The sequence below is a fragment of the Molothrus aeneus genome, chromosome 13 (genome assembly GCF_037042795.1).
Source record: "Molothrus aeneus isolate 106 chromosome 13, BPBGC_Maene_1.0, whole genome shotgun sequence".
Taxonomy (NCBI): Eukaryota; Metazoa; Chordata; class Aves; order Passeriformes; family Icteridae; genus Molothrus; species Molothrus aeneus.
In genome coordinates this window covers 1,389,691-1,412,292 of record NC_089658.1, presented here as the reverse complement: position 1 = coordinate 1,412,292, position 22,602 = coordinate 1,389,691, and the positions used below count along the sequence as shown (strand labels likewise).

The 22,602-nt window shown below is 40.1% G+C and overlaps 1 protein-coding gene across 1 annotated transcript in view; it reads right to left on the bottom strand.

The window, feature by feature from the left end:
* Positions 1–22,602, bottom strand: part of TLN2 (talin 2) — a 145,165-nt gene that overhangs the window by 3,414 nt on the left and 119,149 nt on the right. Inside the window, exons 49-58 of the mRNA XM_066559061.1 lie at positions 22,168–22,293; positions 21,761–21,877; positions 19,573–19,758; positions 15,735–15,842; positions 13,617–13,722; positions 11,839–11,963; positions 5,069–5,194; positions 3,272–3,334; positions 2,996–3,178; positions 547–672 (exon numbers count right to left, since the gene is read on the bottom strand). Of these exons, the coding sequence (XP_066415158.1) occupies positions 547–672; positions 2,996–3,178; positions 3,272–3,334; positions 5,069–5,194; positions 11,839–11,963; positions 13,617–13,722; positions 15,735–15,842; positions 19,573–19,758; positions 21,761–21,877; positions 22,168–22,293 (1,266 nt within the window). The remainder of the gene's footprint in view (positions 1–546; positions 673–2,995; positions 3,179–3,271; positions 3,335–5,068; positions 5,195–11,838; positions 11,964–13,616; positions 13,723–15,734; positions 15,843–19,572; positions 19,759–21,760; positions 21,878–22,167; positions 22,294–22,602) is intronic.

The following is a 22,602-nucleotide window of genomic DNA, read 5'->3' as shown; positions in this document are numbered from 1 at the left end:
GTATTTTCCTGCATCTCAGAATGCCAAAGAAAAAATGACAGCAGTACAGACATGCAGAAATAATCAAGTCCAGTATATTTTAAGTAGCAAGTATACAGTATGTGATGTACCTCATTCATTATAAGGAATCTAAAAGTTGGTACCTCAGAGCCTGGAAATCTACTTTTAAATATTGTTATTATTTCCCAATAATTATCATGGTCACAGTAACAAAACCTCATCAGTTCTTATCACTCATTCTCTATTTCTTTGCTTAAATACATGCAAAATCATTGTTTCATTAAGATTTGGGAACTGTTAAAGTACCTGAGAGAATTCTGAAAAGATCCATTCATTTAATCTGCTATTACAGCAAATGCTCAGTGGACAAGTGCAGCTACCACACAAGACATCACTGTGCTCTTATGTCAGGCGTTCCATGATAATGAGGCATCAAGTAATTGATCATGGATTTTTAATTAGATTTGTCCAGCAGGTGGACATTGTAACACCCCTCATTTCTGTGCTGGTTTTTCCCTGCTTTATTCCTGGAGTGATGGTACCAACCTGAGCAATGCCACCCACAAACTTTGTTTTGACCACAACGTCGTCATCCTCTGCTTTTCCAAATGCTGCTTTTTGGGCTGCCCTGACAAGATTGTCTGATGCACGCTTGACAGCATTTCCTGCAGCCTTTGAGAAACAAAAGGAATTGAGTAATGAGGAAAATACATAACTAACATGGATTTGTCTGAACATCTTTGCTCGACTGCACAGGAAAGGTATGGGGTTTTTTCCCCCCAGGGAAAAGCAAATTAATCTGTGAAAATCAGTGGTACAGAGAGAACAAAATTCCTTTTTTAAGAAGCTGAATGTTGGAGAAGTCACAAATGAGATTTTTTTCCTACAGTTTGAAATGAAGCAGTGGATGAAATTCCAATTTATAATTTACTGATCAGACTTTTTCTTTGAGAAGAACAGAAACTAAAAACTATTGTTTTATAATATCTTTATACACTAAAGTTTTTAAATTAATAGATTTTAATCAGGGCAAGTTAGCAACTTACACAGCCATGGTTATCTCACATTTAAACTTTAATTCCCTAAAAATTCTCAGATTTCTAAAGAGAACCAGTCAAATATTTGTAATATGTATCTTTTGGTGTAATATATATCTTTTGTTTCTACAAGATATTTATCTTTTGTTGTCTGAATATATATATAGTTGTAATATATATATATTACAACTATATATATATAGTTGTATATATATATTACAACCATATATATATGTGTGTGTGTGTATATGTGTGTATATATATATATATATATATGGTTGTAATATGTATATATACATCTTTTGTTGTCTGAGCTGGATACTGCCAGCAGCCCAAAACAGACTGCTCCCACATGCTAGAGACACACTGGGAATGGAAGCCACAGCTTCCAACCTTGCATCCTTCCTAGGAAGGACCAGCTCTGAGCCTGTGTCCCTGCCTTTCCCCAGTCCTATCCCATATTTCCAGCTGCATCTCACTTTCAAGTCTTCCTCACTGAGATGTCCCAAGGATAAATGATTTGAAATTTACTCTGCTCAGTCTGGAGCTCATCCAGAAAGAATGGAAACATTTCCAATTGCTTCATTAAGTTTTGGAAGATTCTGTAACAGTGCAGTCCAAATTTACATTCATGGGAAATGCAGTTCAAATTAGGGTATGAAGGAAAAAACCAAGACACACTCAAGCCTTGAATCCAACCTATTGATTAAAGCTGTGTAAAACATTTCTGCTGGGGGCAAAGCCAGCTGAAAAGTCTCAGTAGTTTTGGCATGTCCACCAGTAAAAATATTTAGTAGACATCAACTCATTGTTTTTGCTATGATAAAGGACATGATCTCCAAGTGCAAACTGCTCTTCCTTTCATTATTCATTCTGGGACTAAAATGAAACTTGGTAAAATGGCAAAGTTCAGTTTCAGTCCATGCTTGGGCTTGTTTCCTTTTCACATTCCCTTCCAATTTCTCACATTTGATGTCTATTTAGTAATATTTGCCCACAATGACCGAGAACCCCAAATTTCCTGTCAGAGCTGAGAAAAGTCTCTAGTAGTTGAATTTTTCCTGTTTCTATTGTTTGTTCTGCATTTAAAATTCCTTCAGACCCATCTTGGCAACTACCTATTGCATTATTCCAGTTACTGCCACCGTCCCCACAGCCTTTGGCAATGTCAATCTACATGGATTGACTATAAAGCACTAAAACCATCTCAGCCCTATAACTGCCCTGTGACATACCACTGTTTTCTGTAGAAACATGTAGATTTTTCACACATCCATATATTTTTTCCTCCTAAATATTCAAACCATTTTTCTACTTTGAAAAAAATGATGACATCAGTTCCTGAGGCTCAGACAGATACTCAGTCATATGTATTTCTGTTGAATTTGATTCTGCCCAGCCATACATGAACTGTTGCACTGAATGTCCCTTAGTAGCAGCTGTGCAAGTCCAAGAAAAAAGGGAACTTTCACTGTTCACCAAAGGTGGTAGAAAAAAAGCAGCTGAAATAGTTGCATGTTCCAGGCTGAGCCTGCAGAGCATGATGTCAGAGAAGGCTGTGATCATTTTAAAAATTACCATCCTCAAACTAAACTTCCATAGACTTTAGATTTTACCCATCAAAACACAGTGTTAATTCAGCAGCAGTTCAGAGAAGCTCAACATGAAATAGATGTGTAACATAAAAGGGAACCAGTTTTATGGTAAAGAAGCTCACTCAGACTTCAACTGAGGTGTTGCATTGGATTCTCTTATTTTTGTCTAGCAATGATTGTCCATTTTAGAAATGCTCTATCTACAACTGCTGTCTCTTGACTCCTAGAACAAAGGCAATCTGACCACAATCCAGGCTGGCACTTAGAGAAATACTTTGTTGAACACATGCATAATCCTGGAGTGCTGAAACAGTGTTTACTTAGCACTACCATGGGTTCTCAGTGATTAACAACCACAGGTACCTGTAGCCTCCTCATGGCTTCAGAGTCATGATCAGCCTTCACTTTGCAAGCCACGAGCAACTGTGCTGTAGAAGCTGCAACTTGTTTGGCAGATGAGATGAGTTTCTCCTCACTGGCATGGCCTTGGACTGAGGCATTTGCTGCTTCACAGAGATTGCTGGTTGCAGCTGCCACCATTCTGGCCTAGAAGGCAGTAAAAAAAGCCACTGGGTATTCTCACAGGATATTATTTCTTCAGAGAATGTGCCAGTTTTCTCAAGAGAAGTAGTTACTCACAGCAGAAATAAGTCCCTGAGACCACTGTCCATCATCAGCTGCATTTGCAGGGATTGCTCCAACCTGAAAAAACAGTTTAGAGATGGCTTACAAGAAAACAGAAAATGCAATGGCTCTGTCTCAGACACACAGTAATCCATGAAAAAAGGAAACACCTGTAGCTGTGACTCTGCCCAGCACATTCAAGAGCAGAAAATCCAACTGGAAGTCAGTTGTCAGAGTAACTGTGCTTCCAGCACACATCTGCCTGCTCAGGAAGTGTCCAACTTACTAAACTGCTTCAGCTGACCCATTCTTGGAACACACAGAAGTAATTACCAGAATAACCAGTAATTAGCAGGCTACTGGTGGTTGAAACCACAGCTGAAGCAACAGCTGAAGCAGCAGTTCCTTAAGTCCCAGGCTTTAAAATAACTTACTTCTGTCTCCATAATACATTTGAATTTACATTAGTTTTTCATCTCCTCTGATTTGAGCACTGTGGGAAGGTACAGATCAGAAAGCTTCACAGGGAAGCCCCCACGTGCCTTCATGCCTAATAATGGCACTTTAGGAGAGCAGCTCACTTTTCTGCATGGCTTTTCCACTGAAGTGTTCATGGCATCAGCAGTACCAGCAACAATTTGGAGACAGTTTTCTTCCCATATTGGATGAAAGCAATGAAGCTAAATCCTATAGCTGGTTGCCAGACCCACATCCCCACAGCTGCATGGGTCTGGGTGGTTTTTGGAGAGAAGCTGAAAGATGTGAAATGTAAACATGGTCCAGAAACTTGTGTTTTAAAAGAAATGTAAACAGGCATTCAAGCATAATGAGAATTCCAGGGAATTAAATCAAATCATTAAGTACAGCATCAACATAAACAGAAGATATGTTCTCTCATAGCTGTGGTGACACTTATGCAACAACAAAAAAATCAGTTAAAAAAAACCCCCTAAAGTATTTAGGTTTCATGTTTTTCTTGCCTCATCATCCCCTGAACAGATATTTTTAAGTAGACCACAGATGAAGTGCTTGTTGGTCGTGTTAGAAACAAAAGCACAAGTTTTCCAGAGCCCAGGCTGAAGCAAACAGCAGAGCCTGATTGTGGGATCCATGACAGAGCCTGCTCCGAGTTAACAACCAGGTGAAAATGGAAACCATAGCTATACAACAACAATGGCCTTATAATAAATTGTTTTCATAGGCAACATACCTGGTTGATTCTATCTTTCAGAGTATACTGACTGTGAAAAATAGTGATGGATGTGAAATGATGTACAAAATCTCAATTCTGATCACACCAAAAGGATGCCACGTGCTGTAAAGACTCCTCCCATTGATTGCAACAATAACTACAAGCACAGCCACTGAAATGTCCTGAATTTACACACAGGCCTGTGTCCCCATTGAATCACAGTTGTGCCCATTGAGGGCACAATTACTGAGGCCCAGAGCAGTACTGGACATGGTGACATTTGGCTTTGGATCCCCAAACTGTTGTGTGGGACTGTACATTACCAGCTTGAATCACAGATCTTCATGAAGTGAAAAAGCCCCACAGCAAAACTCCCCACAACTGAAGAACTTGAAGAGTCAAGAACTTGATTACACTTGTGAGGTTTTAATAAATGGAACTGTGGAATTTTTTAAACAGAACCAGGTCTGGGCCATGTATTGTGATGAGCAGTGAACAATTTACATTTTTATTAGTCATTCCAAAGCTCCTTCCTACTGTTTTTAACAGAACCTTTAGAAGACTATATTCATTTTTGATGCTTTCCCCCACTACTGTTGCTACATGTCCTGTTTACCCACCTTTCCCTGAGCCACCAGTTCCCTCTGGGCTGCTGAAGCTGACTTCACAAGGGCACTGGTAGCAGCTGCAATGGATTTAGCTGCTTCCAGGATCTGTTCTTCAAAATCCAGAGTCTCATCTGCTTGCTATAACCAAGAAAAAACCATGTTACACATTCACCTGAAAGCAATTATACTTTCCAGACTGAGGACATATACTAAGACAAGATGATTCTGGAACACATCAGTAAAGTCAGTAAGATCTAGAACATCATTTTCTGCAAAGCAGTTTTGTGTGGACTAAAGCTGGGAGTCAACATAAAGTATTGGAGCTTGCCCTTGTGCCTGCTCACACTGAAACAGCATCACACAAGATATTTAAACAAAGCCATCAACTTTCTAGTGCATTACCTCCACTGGAGCTACTCTAAACTACGTTCAGAAAAGTGCAGGTCTGAAAAGAAATTCTTGTTTTTCCTATCAAGATTAATCTCTGGAGTACCATAATAGTGGCTTCCAAGATTACTAAACTAGGGAAAAGCATTTTCTAAATACCTAAAGACTTAAGGCATTGAAAAAGAACAATGATAAATATGTGTTGTCTCATTCACCTGCAGTAAGGAATGTAAAGTAGATGCCAATAAGAGCACAGATTTAACAGCTTTTGGTAAGAGCTGTCACTGCACAGAGAGCAGCTTTGTGCAGCAGTCCAGTTCAGTGATCTTGGACACAGGAAGTTCCAAAGGTCTGTCTGGAACACTTCAGTCATCCAAGTTTGTCTTTGAACAAGCATGTGCAAAACCTCCTAAGGAGGTTTCTTACTATTTAAAATGTAAATTTATTGTTCTATAAAAACTTTCCTGACTTTCAAATAATTTAAGCAAATACTGAAAACATTTGTCCATCTAAGCATGCCTACTAACTTTTGAACAGTTAACTAAATAGATAGAGATGAACAGTTATTTTTATTTTAAACAGAACCAGGCCTGGGCCTTGTATTCTGATGGTTTTTTATATAAAATATTCCAACAGAATGCATTTTGTTTATGACTCAAACACAAGCCTACTGGAATCCAAGGCTGTATGACAAGTAGGGCTAGTGGCTACAGTATCAGGACATCCTATTTTGTGAGAGATAAGGCTTTTGAAATAGAGGCTCATTCTAACTACAACCACAATATTCTTGTGCCACATAACTAACTTTAGAAACACCAGCCAGGTGGGCCATGAGTTAAAAAACTGGGGACTCATTTGCAAGTCTAAGCACACCCATCTACATTTAAGTCAGGTTTAGTTCTCCTGTAACTGCAGTTTGATGAAATAGTCAACTATAAAATAATAAAGGATAATGATAAGTAATTAGAAAATGACCCATCAAGCAGCACTCAGTCCTACAGCACTTCACATAACTAAAAGTCCAGGAGATGAAACAACAGCATCCACAGACACCAGAAAAACTGAATCATCCAAAAATCAAAACTGATGTGTAGATAAAGATGTTTGGCATTTTAAAGTTTTTCTTTTTTTAAGAAAAGCCACTTAATCCACAGAAAACTATTTGTCTTGCCTTGCTATTGGGCTGTTCCCATCAACTAAAGTATATGTCTTTGTAATAAAAGAAATTGCTTTGGAAAGTGAGCAATTCATGTTCCATATACAACATGCTTGCAATGCCACATCATGACCATTGTTATAGCAAAGTACAATCACATTGGCCCTCTACACGCCTCAAGTTTCATAACTAAAACTCTTATTTCAATCATGACATTGCCAGAATGATTAAATGGAATCCAGTACAGTCTGTCAGAATTACTGTCCTTATTAAAACAGATGCATTACTGACTTTGACTAAAAACAAACAGAAATATCAACAAAAATCCCACTGACTGACAGTGAATTGAGGAGACTGTTACTGCACTTTTAAAAGACTGTTATTGCACTTCTACTTTTGTCCAAAACTTCTTACTATCAAGTTTTTAAATTCTCATTTCCAACATAAAATATATTATGTGCATTACTGTTTATATGTCAGCACTGTCAGGAATTCAGACTTAAATGAATGAGAACTTCAATATCTGCTTTTTTATTACAAAGGAAGTGTCAGTCTTTGTTGACATTTCAGAAAATGGCTCATGGCCATAGTGTGATCTACTGGACAGCTATGAATGTGCTCAGATGGAGTTCAATTTGTGAAAAAACAGCCACCAAAAAGATGCTGAACAAAAGCAGTTGTTTGAACTCAGTTCAGGGTAATATATTGCACACAATTCCTAAGCAAAAATTACTGCTTTTCAAAGAGATTGCCAAGAAATCTTCAAAGAGATTGCCAAAGAGTGCCATTGTACAATGGCTGGATTAACTTCCACTGTGGAGCAGCAGGTGAAGCTCAACAGAAGAACAGACAGCTACACCTCAGTATCCCATCTGGTAACAGATTTTTTTTCTTCCATTTGCCAAATCACTTTCTTTCCAATTATACTGAAATCCAGGGCTTGGGAGATCAAGCCATAGGTGAAATTTCTCAAACTTCCAAGTCTTGCATGCTCTGACATCTCACAACTTCTTTAACTTCTGAAAAAAAACCCTCTTGACAGTTGATCCCCTCTGTGAAGAATTTATTTCTGTAGCAGCCTTCCACAGCACTCCAACTGTTGAATGCCTGTTGGCTTTTTATCTTGTCTAACAAACCCTTTATTTCTAGTCCTTCTCTGTGGTTTTCCCTTCACCATTCTCAGGTGTGCCACACATCCCAGGGCTGGATACTCAGTGGGGGTGGCACAGTGCTCAGCCAGCACTGTGGCTGTGTTTCTGCCAGAGCTCTACCAAGAGCATTGCTCAGCAATAAGGAATTCCTCAGCCATAAGGACAGGAAGCAACAAGACTGAGCACAGCAAAAAGCCCTACAAGAAAAGTAAATATTTCACCATTCCCTTTGTTAAAAGAGTGTTTCTCCTGGACTGTCTTAAGTTCACACTCAGGAACAGTAGCCTCACAACGGGTCAGTTCACAGCCTTCATGAATAAAGCTGAGAGCAATGATGGCAGAAAATATCACCTTGGGAGATTTTAGAGCAGGTTTCTTTAGAAAACCAGATCTAGGACAAAAGGGATGAGCTTCTCCTTCCTCAAGCAGCCCCCATGAAGATCAGCATCTCATTTTCCTCAAGCCTCAGCTAATATGCTGTTATTAACCATGTACAACTATAAATAGACTGGAAAATTAAGTCACCAGAACAAACAAACATTAGGCTCACTACAAAGTCTTTAGAATGGAATATCCTTAAAATGTTGATTATGCCATTGAAAAGAAAACTAAAAAGATATGGTTTTGTAGTGTATTTTAACCATTTTTCTACAGCATCTCCATTATTAGGGGTAGCATAAATAAAGTCAGGGTTAATAGGAAAACAAATGAGCCCCCAATCTCACTGCAAAACTTAGTAGCAAAAATTACAAAAGACAAAGCATTATATTTTCAAGCACCTCTAATTTTCTACTTTATAATGAGCAAACCAATATGAGTAAGTTACTGCACTGAGCCATGGAAAGCACAATAAGAATTTCAGTGCAAGTCAGCTGCTGCTCACTGTCACAAAGAGCCCTCCACAACTTAGAAGTCTCTCAAGAGCAACTCTACTGATAAAGGAGCACTCCATGTATGTATTTCATACCAGATTAGATTAGGAGTCTATAGGAAGTCTTCTAAACCTGCTTGTGAGTGACTCTACTCCTTCACATTGCCTTGTACTAGGTTAAAACCCCCGGAGACAGGGCAGGACACTGTAGGAATATGTTTGATATATAGTTGGATTAAATAACAACCTAATATATCAAACATATCACACAGAGTCCTGCAGAAAAAGGCATCCAGGTTTGATTCATCTTGGGTTAAAAAAACAAAGGACCAACTGCTGAAAGCTACCAGCAGGGAACTCTTACTGACTACAAGACACCCATGTCTGGAGGCAGAGGCCTGCACAGAAGCTTGAGGAGCAGACAGAAAACAGAACAGGGGAGGGACAGCAATGCTCTCTCCTGCTGTACCTCATCTACCATACCTTTTTACTTAAAAGTGGGTTTTGCTCAGTATTAGCATGAAGATTTTACTAGACCAAATAGTTTTCTTCTCAGAAAATTACTAGTTTTGGGGGTTATTTTACAGGAAGTAGCATATTTGCATAACAGAAGGAATGTGTGTCTGCATTGCAATACAACTGACTCTCCAAATGGAAAACTGAAAAAATAAAGAGTCCACATTCAGGAAAAATAACTGTACTTAAAGGAAACATGACAGCCAACTCCTGCTTAATAAACCATAAAGATCTCAGTGCTTCTCAGATCATTTCCCACCTTGACCACTGCAAGGAGAACACTGAACAGGTTTTGTGTTACAGACAGTAGTAACACCAGTTACTCAGGAGAGTCCTCAAAGTTCTTCCAAGATATGAGCTCAGAAGACATGCAGGTATTTACAGGGTGTCAGTGGGGCTGTGCACTAGTGGACTAAGTATGTTGGGAGCACATTCACCTGCAGCCAAACAACCAGGATTTAAAGCAAACAAAATAAGCATTGTCCAATAAAGCACAGGCAGCAGTTAGCAGGACTGTGTCTCCTAAGAAATTGTCCTCTGGGATAAGATGATTCCCAGAAGCAGAAAATGAAGGTGTCTCATGCTATTTGTGTCAGTTTAAGACACCAAGGGGAGGTATGATAGGTGCAAAAATATGAAGAGGAAACAAGGAAAAGAAGAAATAAAAAAAATAAATCCAAAAGTTTAAAAAAAAATAAAATGGTGGAACAAATGAGAAGAAACCCTACCTTCAGCTGTTTGGGGGTTTTTTAGAGGTAAAAGACAAACTGGAACACAAAGATCAACATTTCAAGCTGAAATCAAATTACTCCCATTCCCTGCACTAATAAAAAAACTTCACCAAAAAATAGAGAATCAGCCACCAAGCAGTAATGATGCAGATGATGGATTTCCTGCAGGTAGACATTGTAAAATTACCAACTGAGGACTCCTCTGCAAGTTCACTTGATGATGATTGCTGCTAAGCAAAGCAGGATATTGTCCAGATAGTCTGTTCCATTGTAGAAAAGAACTCCTACTCCTGCATTTCACAGACTGAGCACAAGACAAAGCAGCCCTTCCCTCCTCAAAGCATTCCTACTGCAACACTCTGGGTGTTGTCAAAGATGGGCCCTAGGAAGACACAGCCTGTTCACCACAGGAAATCCTGCTCTGGGAGGATACAAGCTGCAAGTCTGCAGCAGAAAAAGTGCTATTGGAGCCACTCTGTGATTGATCTTCCTAGTAGCTTTTGATGTGGATTATAACCCTTATTGTGAAAGAGATTAAACATCTGAAAAGGATGCAAAGGCTGCTGAAATCCCAAATCAAACAAACAGTTGGATATGAATTTTAGTTTCAGAGAATGACAAACAAACCAGTAAGTCACAAGGAGACTGGATACTCAAATTAACATGTTAAATGATGAGCAGGTGTGAGAACTGGGAAATTCACTGGGAGATTACAATGACCCTGGAGGGGCTTAGATGTTGGAAGGAAACTGCTCCATGGTTACCAGGCAACACACATGTGCTATTGTGCAGTGACTGTATAGAAAAGGTGATGAAGGACTTTTCCACTCCTCAGACTCAGCTTGTGGAATCTCATTATAAAGGACCATTTTTCTTTATAAACAAAATGGATGTACTTGTTAAAAAATGCAGACAAAGAGCATTTTTTTTTCATGAGCTAATTTATTCCTATACTGAACAGGGAGTGGGGGGTGAGAGGTCCTCAAAGGCTGAAGCTTCCAAGAACTATTTCATCTGATGCTCCTAAATAACAAAATACTACCCTGCACCAATGCAATCATCCAGCACTGAATGAATGGTCTTGAGGCTCTGCTTTTTAGAAAGACTTCTCATTAGCTTTACTTTGAAAACAGATTTGCACCTACAAAGCAGCAAAAAGAGGAAAATAGATACATAGTCCTTTCCTGCCATCAATTACACAGCCAAAACATGTTTTTAATTTTAAAGAGATGCAACATAGTAATTTCTACTAAAACCTGCCTGTTAACACCAGACAAAAGGTAGCAATTCTTTGGGATCTACCAGTTTCATATATTCCCTCTGTACTCCATGTGAAAATAGTTGGCTTAATTTTATAATATCTTCAGAGACACACTTGAAAGGACCTAGCAACATGCAACACTACTTGATATCATAATGAACTGTAATTTAATTTCCTTCAGGAAAATGACATAGGAAAATGATCACACAATGCATCTGATTCTATACTGAAACAGCTACTCTCTAAGCATGGCATGAAATGCTGGTTTTAGTCTTAGAAAATCCTGCAGGTCCTTTGCATTCTCTTGAATCCAACTGTGTTACTGCTGCTTTCTCCTGCTACACCCCACAAATTCAGATGTGAACAAAGGGGCTTCAAAAGAAAGCAAGTAAGAATGACTACACAACAGTAAAATATGTTTGGAAACAGAAAGGTAAATAATCAACAGTAATGATGCCGTAACTCTTACAAGCACTTCTAACATTTGGCTCCTCTTCCTTTGCTTGACTCTCTCCCTGAAAAGCACCTTTTTAGCCTCTACCCTCAGGGTTAAGTGCCATCCAGAGCAGGGTTTTGTGGCACTAAAACTCATGCAAGGTTTGATTGCTTACACCCTTATTGTGGCCAGTAGCAAACACACACCAAACTATGGGCAATGTGCATCCTCTGCCTTGTTAACCTCAAACAAACAATGGGGATGGACACTCACCTTGGGCTTGGCTCTTGGTTTCAGCTGCTCTAACTTCTTTGCTGCAGCCTCAATTGATGCTGCAGCCCCTAATAGCTCTGTCTCTGCAATGACTGTTGGGTCTTCTGGATCCACCCACTCTGTCCCTGAAATTAATGGAGATGGAGACAATAACTTCAGTGTCACTGTGAGTGAGCTGCCATGCAAACAGGGGGAATTGCAATCACCACCTCAAGTGTCCAATACAGAATGTACACCACAGAAAGCTGATTTTAGTGCCAGAATGGCATGAAACCAGTGGTTTATGTCACAGAGAAAACTATAAAGCAGAGGGGAAAGAAATATTTAGTAGGATTATTTTTTCATGAAAGCAACTCATTTAATAATTGCAAGGAAGCAAAAAGCAAAGAAGCTTCAAAAAGGGATACTGTCCATACAAAACCAGCTGTCACTCAACTTGTGTTTAGCAGAGGTCTTACTCAGAGGTTGCTAACTGGACCAAGGTACATTGAGAAGTGTGACACGGTGGTAGAGAGAACAGGCTGCAGGCAACACAGGCAGCCCCAGCACACTCTGCAGGCACTGACCTGACATCTGTTCACTGGCAGTGCCTGGGGATGAAGTTAGCACTGGCTGAAGGAAGCACACTTTTGGCAGTGTGTGTCTAACAGTGACGTAGAAAAGGCCAAAGCAGTTTCTGTACCACATCTGAAGGGTAATTTTTTTTTTTTTTGCTGTTGACTTTTTGGCATTTCTCTTTTCTCAAAGAATTTTTGTAGATCCACAAAATGAATACTTGGCTGGAAGGGGTTTCAGAATTTTTGGAAGTTGTCAGTGCATTATTATTTTTGATTTCCTAACAGCATTCTCTGAATGATAAGATTCAGAAAGCATCCATATTCTGGGTTGAGGGAAACAATGAAACAGCCAGAAGAAGTTCATAACCTCTAAAGGCATGGTCTAAAATCCATTTCTCAGCTCAAATGCTGTACAGGATGAAGATGTTCTGTATTAAACCCTAATACTGGCAGATAAACAGGGTAAAAAAAAAAAAGAAGGCAGCAAGTATAAATGCAGTCAACCCCAAATTTGTAAAATATACTAGCTGCTCTTCAAAAAAAGGCATTTCACAAAAGTTAAAACATTTGTATGTTGAATTTATTAGGAGACAACTTTATTGTGTACTATAAATGAAAATGAGGAAAGAAAATTGTGAATGGCTAAAACACATTTTACTTCTCATAAAAAAAGCTTCTAAAGTGAGTAAAGACATTCTCTACAGGCAGCAAGTGAAAAAAGAAATAAGAAGTGTTTTTTTTTAATCTTAATAATAAACATTAATGAATATGAATTAAAACGCAAAAATTGCCAGAAATTAATAAATGTGTCCAAAGATGAGAATAATATAAAGATTTTTAAAAAGCACTTAGGGAATAGAAGAAGTTTGATATTGGCTTGCCTTATTATTAGCAAATGAAAACAAATTTTGAAATACAAGAGAATGCAGGAAAAGCTGAAGAATTCAATAAAGCTACTCGAGCAGGGAAATAGCATCATGTAGATCACTGTTGTATGAAAAAGAGTAAGTAACTCTATTAAGAGATGAGGGAAGGAGGAAAGAAAAACTGGATTCCCATATATGGAAACTGCTTATAGTTCAGATTCATTTCCAAGGATCAGGTACTGATAAGAGCAGGAAATAACTGAGGAGACCCTGCAGTGTACATGACACAGAATATCAGATCATTATTTCTGGAGTAATGAGCACACCACACTGGGAGCCTGCCTTCCCAACTCACCCTTCATTGCTTCTGCTGACTGGATAAGCTCTGTGACAGCACCTGCAACCCGCTTGGAGAAAGAGGCCAGCTGATGCTTTAGCTCTGGAGTTGCTTTTTGAAGAATCTAGAGAAAGAGAATGCACATTATTAAGGATTCCAGGATGCTGGAAGATTCCCAAGGCACTCTAGTGAAAGACTGATTTTGTATAGCAATTGTCTGCAGCCCAGTGAGAGACCTGTAAGTGTCAGGTGGCACCAGGAGCAGAGGCTTCCACTACAGTGTTGGATGCACAGCAGGAAAGTGGCACTGCCCTGCACAGCTCCAGACTTCCCCTCAGCTCAGCATGGATCAGCACGGCCAGGATGGAGCACATGGATCTGCAGGAGGTCAGGTCACTCCTGATTCTCACTAGCACAGCTTACAAGGAGTTTTACTGAGGTGTGCAGGCCATTCAGCTGGAATCAGTGTGTTCCTGGCCCTAGCTAGGTGATCAGTGGAATAGTGCTTTGAGCAAACAAGTCACTTTGTGCCATTTGCCCAATGCAGCATTACACAAGGTAATACACTGGCTTGAGAAATTTCACATACTGCATCTGACAACTCTTGTACCTAACAAGTATCATTTTCAAAGGAATATGGCTGCCGAATCCCCCTTGGCAGCCCTGTAAGCATCTCTAGCCTGAGCACTGAGGGTATAACTGAATTTACTGGCAACTGTATCACAGGGTGCCAGGTGGAGCAATTAGAGATTGCTAATCCCACAAGAGCTGCATTTCTGGAGGTTAGAAATTGATGAGATTTAGGGGTTCTAGGGGTTCAGACCTAGGGGTTCTAAACCACCAGAGCTTTCTAAGGCAGCCAACACTGGGGTAGGGGCAGGGGGGTGGTATGAGGGGGCAGAACTTGCTTGTGGCTTCAGGGTTAAAAGGCTTAAGGTAGAAAAGGCCTGTTACTTCAATAAAATGGAACATGCCTTTCTTACCTTAAGCCTCTTGACTTTGCAGAGAGACAGAAATAAAATGAGCAAAAACTGATTCAAGTGTTTGGTCTGTTCTGGCACTCAGTTTGAAACACATAGTGCTATAGCCTTCTAGGGGTCAAATCTGAAAAATTCCCCACAGTCCTCTAAACTAAAAATGGATCAGACATCTAATGCTAAATCACTTACTGCAATACAGGTCTAAGAATTCCATTAGCAAGTTCCAATTTTTTTGAACTATTTTAGCTGCTAGTGGCAAGCACAACTGTGACTGGACTTTTACTTTATATATAAATTTCAGTGAGTTGATGCAAATAATTACACATGCTCTGTTCTCAGCAGAAAAACTGATCTGGGTTTGCTAATGTGCAGTAATGGCTGCAGATTTCAGTTTCACAGACTTTAATATGTCAGCTGAGAGCCACCTCAAAGAAACTGCTGGTCATCCATGAAGCTGATTGCTGATTTAAGTCTTCTCCAGAAACTTCAATATCTCATAAATGTTAGTTCAAACACATTTTATTGCTTCCTACAAAAGTAATAGCAAGAAAAGAACAAATATTATGGGATAACGAATATATTATGGGATAATTATGTATGGTCAAGCAAAGCCCACTGACAGCAGGATTCATGAGTTTGGATTTGAGTGTAGAAGTTTTATGCAGAGCTTTGGGGGTGCCATGTGTGACATGTTGGAGAGCTCTTTGTGAGGCAGTGTTGGCTGGGGATTTTGGGATGGCTTGGAGTGGGTGTGGGTGTGGCTGTGAGAGTAACAGTAACACTGGTGTAAATGGAACAGTGCCTTAATGAAGCTTGTGGAACCTCTGCAGTCTGGGGCACAGGCCTGTGCCTAATATGTCTGGTGTTTATTGTGGGCTTAAAAGAATGCTGAAATGTCTGATTGTAATTCCTTTGCCAGGGACCTTTTTTAGGTTCAGACCTGTATTGCCTCCAATCTGATCCAGAAATTCTCCAGTATTCCTTCTGTCTCTCAGAGCTGAAATATTGAGTTTCCTTTAGCTTTCTCTGACAACAAAACTGCATAACCACGTGACAAACTGCCAAAAATGTGTCACCAGCAGTCACTATAGAAAGAGGGCAGAGAGATGAATCTCTTTGGAAGCAACCCAGTGTGTGCATGCAGATGACTCCTCACCAGGAGGACGTGCTCCAGGAGTTCCAGGTATCCCAGGGTACATTCTGTTCCGAAGCGCAGCGCTCTCTCCCGAACTTCTTCACTCACATCTGGGTGATAGGATGCTTGCTGAGGAGGCAAAACAACATCAGCATCCAAAATGGCTCCCACAAGAGAAGATCAGCACAGAGATGGGGGAAAGAGAAAGGAGGAGATTTTTTTAGAGTGTGCAAATGACGTTTGAGCTCAAGGGCTGGCCATTTCTGTTGTAAGCAAAGGGTGCTGGAAGAGCAGCAGAGCTCCAGCTCTGCAAAGGCTCATTAATGCTGTTAGCTTGACAGAGATTTAACACAGCCATAGCAGTGCTGGAACCATCTGCTTAAATACAGAGAGAAGCTGCAGCAGAGCCAGGTCTTGGTAAGGATTTCCACTAAGTGTCATGTCTGGCATCTGACATAAGCCCGACTAATTCAACCATTTTATTTTAAATAAAAAGTGAAACCTGCAGCCTCTTCAAGCCTTGTGCTTTCTACAATAAACTTCTTGGGAACTTTTTTATTTAGCAGAAGTACCATTTGTTGGCAAGTGGAAGTTCCCAAAACGCACAGCATTTACTCTCACAGAACAGCTCCTTCCACTCCTGCTCCTCTTATCTCCCGTTGAGATGGGGATTATCTCACGGCTCACTTATTCTCGGCCCTCCTGCAAACCCGCAGCATCCCGAGCCAGGGCGGGCGCTGGTCTCTGGGCTCCCTCTGCAGGGAAGCTGGGGATGAGCAGAGCACGGAAACGGCCCGCAGGAGCCACCTCCCCTCCTCATCCCCATACCCTGCCTGAGGGGAGGGAGATGGGAGGAACAGCACTGAATTTCCTCACCTTCAGCATACTTCCAACGAGCTGCTGAAGCCCAGGAAGTTCAGAACGGTTTTGGTTTTTTTGAAATTTTCAAACAGGGCAAAGGCCTCCCGAGTGTTTCTTATGCATACATTGTAAAGCATCCTAAAATAAGTACATCCTAAAATAAGTACATCCTAAAATAAATACATCCTAAAATAAGTACATCCTAAAATATCTCTTCTGCATTTAAATATTACTGTAACACAGGGAATTAGAGGAAGCATCTGTAGGAGGGAAATAGGAAGTTCCTTCTGTGTGTTTTGCATACATAGCCAAGACTGGTATCAGAATATTTTGGGAGCATTTTTAAGGTTCAGTATAAATTCTGTGTACTTCACAGCAGGCTAAAGAGGTGACAGAAGTCATTTTAGGAAATCATTTTCATAATCCAAAAACATCCAAACACACATCTCACTCTACCAGTTGGGACTGGCAACAGAAAGGTTCTCTCCTCCAGCCCTGGGCAGAAGGGCTGAAAACTGAAAAGTGTCTGAAGAAGCAGAACACATGTTTGTCTCCTCATGCTGAGGCTTCCTTCACTAGCAGCCCTCCTTTTCTCTCCACATGGCAGCACCACCTGCCTCTGGCCCAGCTCCCACCCCATGAGCAGCACGGGTGCCCTGGGGAGGGAGGTGTGTGTGAGGGGCTGCTGGGAGCTGCCCTGAGCCTTTGTTCCCTGGCTGAAGCCCAGCTGGGCTGTGTCTGCTCCCAGTGCTCCAGCCTGGCTCTGCTCAGCTGCCTCCAGTGCCACCAGTGCTGAGAAAAGGTGACAAGTTGTTTCCCTCAATCCACTGCCTGTGGAATGAGCTAAGTGATTGCTCACTTCCATTGCTTCCTATGGCTTTGATAGGCCTTGCATATCTGCTTCCTTTCCAGCAGCAATCACTCCAAATAGTGATACAGTGCACAGGTTAATTATGGCATTATTTTATATAAACACATAATTAAAAAAAGAATTTAAAAAAATTGTTAGCTTAGGGCCTGCTCTAACATTCAATAAGTGTAATTACAGCACTTCCACTGACTTTAATGAGAGTTGTACATCCCACAATAAGCATCCTTATTGTCTTTTGAAATAGCATCTGCTCATAACAACTGAATTAGTAATGAGCACTGTAAATTCATCTACAGCAGACCAAGCACAGGCATCTACATAACTGTTAATTCTGACTCCTTCTACTGCTTGCCTTAGGCAAGAGGCAATTAAATAGAGCTTGCATTCAAATTCCTGACACTGGAGAAGTCAGAGCTATGTTCTGTACAATTCTACCACAGATCATATACATGCACTTCTGCCTTGCACCAAAGAACATAAAAATCTGATAATCTATCAGTGCTATTTCTACAGAGTACCTTAATATCACTATAAAACCCCTCCAGTGTTTGTCAAATATCACAAAACCCAAGTCCCATTGCATCACACAGCTTTTACAGCACAATAGGGCTAAGACTGCTGGTTCCTATCCCTAAAATTCAAGGAATGTGGCTTATCATGGAAATGCCACATCCACTAATCAATTTTTAGAATAATGGCATAAGATTTCTAAGACTCTGAGCAAAATTCATAAAAACAAAGTTTTCTAAATCATGTCTGGTTAAAACTCTGCATTTAGAGTCTTTGTTAAATGATACAGCTATTTTCTCATACATTTTAGATAATGCATAAAATTAGTAATCTTGGAGACTTTTATTCTTGTTTGTCCAATAAATGCTCTTGATCTCAGGCCTTGGCACTGTGTCATTACAGCAAGTTAAATGATTCCCAGCCCTTTTCCTTCTGTAGGCTCCTTTCTTTGTGAAAGCAATTCCCTGGGAGATTACAAAGGCTTTTCCAGCATCCCAGACCTGTTCCATTTGGTGAAAGCTTCATCCTGTCAGCCACTTACAGTGCACAAACCACTCAAAATCATTACATTAACTGGGAGCAAATGTAAACATAAAAACATGTAAAAAAAGAATGTTCATAAATAGATATTCAAAAGTATGTACTGGGCTGTGCATGCATGGGAGTGTTTTATAACATTACTAAAACCAGAGGATTCTGTTCCTGAGAATTTGCTGCCTGTTTGGAAAGACAAATCAAAATCTGAAGCATGCAAAGTGGTTAGACACTAAAAAACCTGCTACAAAACTAATATAAAAAGTTTCATTCAATGGTTTTGTATAAAGGCAGTTCTAAATCAGAACTTGCACTTTTGAAAGAGGATAATTTTTAAAACAAACATAACCCTTCTGTTTGGGCAGTATTAGGCTAAAAATCACTCTGGGACTGATGTAGGCAGTTAGGATTTAAACAGATACTGAAAATCAGACACCACACAGAGAGCACCATTATTTCACTGTCACCTTCCATACATGGAAAGGCAAAAGTAAATAACTGTGATTTACAGGCACAGGCAGTTTGCTACTACAGTCACTACTGAAAATCAAACAGAATGAGATCTTCATAATCCCATTTTTTAATCATTTTTGCCTAGATTTTTTTATCATCAGAACAAGGCCAAATGGCTTAACAGTCATTTATGTAGCATCCAGTGTAGAAAACAGAGCTGCAGCTATTTTTTATAAAAAAATTGCAATAAAAATTGCACACAGTTTTGAAAAGCACAAAAGAAATTGAGGAAACCAACAGATTTAGTCAGGGGTAAAAGAACTACTAAAGATAGATCAGAGTGATTTCTTTTACCAATCCTTTCACTGTTCTAGGAACATTGAAATTATATTTGTGACCACAGGAATATTTGTATATCCTACTACTTGCCCAAGTTGTTTGTCTCCTGACTGGAAACCAGGAAATTTCAAAAAAAATCACAAAAAATCCTTTCTGAGAGAAGTTGCCTTAAAATGATCTTAACTTTCTCATATGACAAGCAGAAAACTGAACAAAACACATCATGATCTATGGCTTTAGAGGCACACAAACACAAGGAGATCAACGCTAGGCAAGGAAGGGAAGGTTTACCTTACAGGCTGTTAGCATGTCAGCTACTGCTTTGCGGCTGAGATTTGCTGTGGCAATCACATCCTCCTGCCTGCACGAGTTGCCAGCTGCCACAGCTTTGGCAGTTGCCATGGTGATCCCCTTCGTCATCCGGATGGATTCCTCAGGTGATGATGTCTTCTCTGGAACCTCGCTGGACTGAAACACCTGAAAGTGAAAGCACAAGGCAAGTGTGATAGCAGTCAAGTCAAAGCTGAACAACCGTGAGAGAGAGAGACAGCAAAAGGAAGCAGCCTGTGAACAGCAGGAAATTAGAAACATCTCTGGAGTACTTGGATATCGTTGCTGCTTGTCAGGGGCCTGGATCTGATGAACCTGCTCACCTGCACACACCAGAGAGGAACAAGAAGCTGAGGGAAGGAGACAATAAAAAAGGTTAAGCCATTCATCTCATCTGCATTTAACTACCCACAAGACAGTTACAGGCAGCTTGGTTCAGAGCCTTACCAGATGAAAAGAATTACTGTTCCTTTCTTATATTCTTTTCTCATCCTGATTGCTGTTTAGGCTGGTCTGCTCACATGAGGAGATCCTTCCCCTGCAGAGGCTGGACCCTACCCAGTGCTTGTTGATAGCACAGAGCAGTGGAGACTGAGAACATCACCACTAAAATATTCAAATGTGTCTTAAAAAAGCAGAGGTGGAGCGTTGTCTCTGAGGCTATATTTAGTCTCCCTTAGAAACCTGAAGATAGAATTTTGCAGGGTGAATAATGTGAAAATAGTTCAAATTACCTGACAATACATAAATTCTGGAATACAGGAACTGTGGGAAGGTGTAGGTAACAAGAGCTGCACAACCTTACTTTGATCACGTATTTTCTTTTCCCAAGCTTTAGTCTGTATTTGCTTGCCTTTCTTTTAATGTACAGCCTGTATTTGCTTGCCATTCTCTTACTGTGCAGGGGCAATTTGGAGTGCACAATTAATCAGGAGGTTTCTTGACCACACACAGTGCAACCTAAGCAGGCCAGTGGTTTCAGAATGCAAATGTCTGGACAAAAATGAGACTGGTCTATCCTGTGCTCCTGGTAAATCAGTTTTTCACTTCCTCTTTCCAGAAACAGAAGCAATGTTAAAAAATGAATTCTAGTTATGCATGCAAAGACATCCCTCAGTGTTGCTCAGAGTCAGCCCCTGGAATTCCAGATCAAGCCTGACACATTTTCTTGAGTACCTGTGTGCCACCCTCTGTTCTCCCCATGAATGAGATGGCAGCACCACAAGCAGAGGTCCATCCCTCTGCAGTGCTGACAAAAGCAAGAGGAACACTTCAAACAGATACCAACCAAACTGAGAAAGATGTGCTAACCCAGTGACAGATCTGAACAGGTTTTAGCTCAGTTATAGGATAGGATGTAACAGCCAGGCCTTCATGAGGATACACAACAGTAACTTGTGAGATAATGTACAGAACATGCCTGATCAGGAACCACATCAGGAGGTTTTATGACTGCCATATGAATTCCCAATGATTATGAACAGATAGTTAAAAATAAAATATTTTAAAATAAATTTCCTCATTACAACAGCTTTGCTCACACAGTGAAAAGTGGATCTTTGATGGAGAGCATTTGACAAGACAAAATGGTGCCACAGTGCAGTTATGGTGTAAGAATTGCTAATTCATAGCCTACATAACAAAGCATTTCCTGCTGAAGACTGTGTCTACAGGCTTTGTTTAACAAAAATGGACTGTAAGTAAAGGAAGGAAGAAATCAGGCTTCTTCACAATCATGCAGATATTAATTTATGTCAATCACTACTATGCTAGTAAAAAACCCTAACTATACTTCTATGTCTTAAAGAGGAAGGAAAACAATTGTCATGGTACAACACCTGATTTGACAGAGAATTGCACACTACCAGTAATTCCTGCTTACACAGGATATCCATAGCAGGCCATGTATCACAGGTACAATCATTCCATAATAAGGGAAAAATAGAAACAAGTTTCAACTGCAGACACAGTATGAGAGTGATGTTGAGGAGACACTACCAAAGCCAGGATGAAAAAAAAGTGAACAGCATCAGATCAGAAAACAATATCTGTACTGAAAGTTGAAGGTCTAATGAAAAAGGAAGCAGCTGCTCCCAGCTTTCTGTAAGGACACACTTGCAAAAGCCACGACAGCAATTCAGTTCTGTACCGTGAGCTCCTGTTTGATGTACTCAATTGTGGCCTCAAGGGCTCTTGTCCCTCGAGTAGCTTCATCTTCTACTGCTTTAACAGTCTTCAAGAGGGATGTGACATTTGTTACCATCACCTGAAGAGGAGAGAAGCAAAGCAAAAAAATAACATGTGAATCCTTCCTTCTGTTTTCAGGGTATGGAGCAAGGCAAGCTGGGAAGCATGGTTATTTCTAATAGGACCTAAGAGACTTCATGAATTCTACTTGTTACAGGACTAAATACCAACTCTTGTGTTGGCCATGATACCATGATAATTAAACAAATAAAGGCGTTTTCAGGCAATTAGAAATTGCTGAAGTTCCACATGTTTATCAAATGTGATTGCTCAGACACTTGCAAATAAAATTTAAGACTAAGGTTTTACCTTGGCAGCACCTTTCAGCTGGTACATGGATGGATCATCTGCTGGTTTGCTGGCAGCTCCTTTGGTAGCACCAATGAGATCAGAAAGAGCCTTTGCAACATCCTTGATAGCATTGATCAGAACAACCTATGGAATGAGAAATAGTCATAAGGCTCAGGCAATAAAGAGTGAGGGTGTGATTTTTAGAGCACAGCTAAAAAAATCTGTGTCTTTTTCAAACATCTGCAATATGCTTGCCTGCCTCCATTTTACTGAGATCCAAACAAGAAACTGAAGAAATATTAGGGATTATCCACATGAAAAAGTTGTGGAGTTAATTGAAAAACAAGACACATCTAGCTGGAGAATGGCAAGAGTTTGTCAGCCTACACAAATAATACACAGCACAGTCCAGACATAAGCTGGATAAGCAGCTTTAAAGACCTGCAAGCTCTT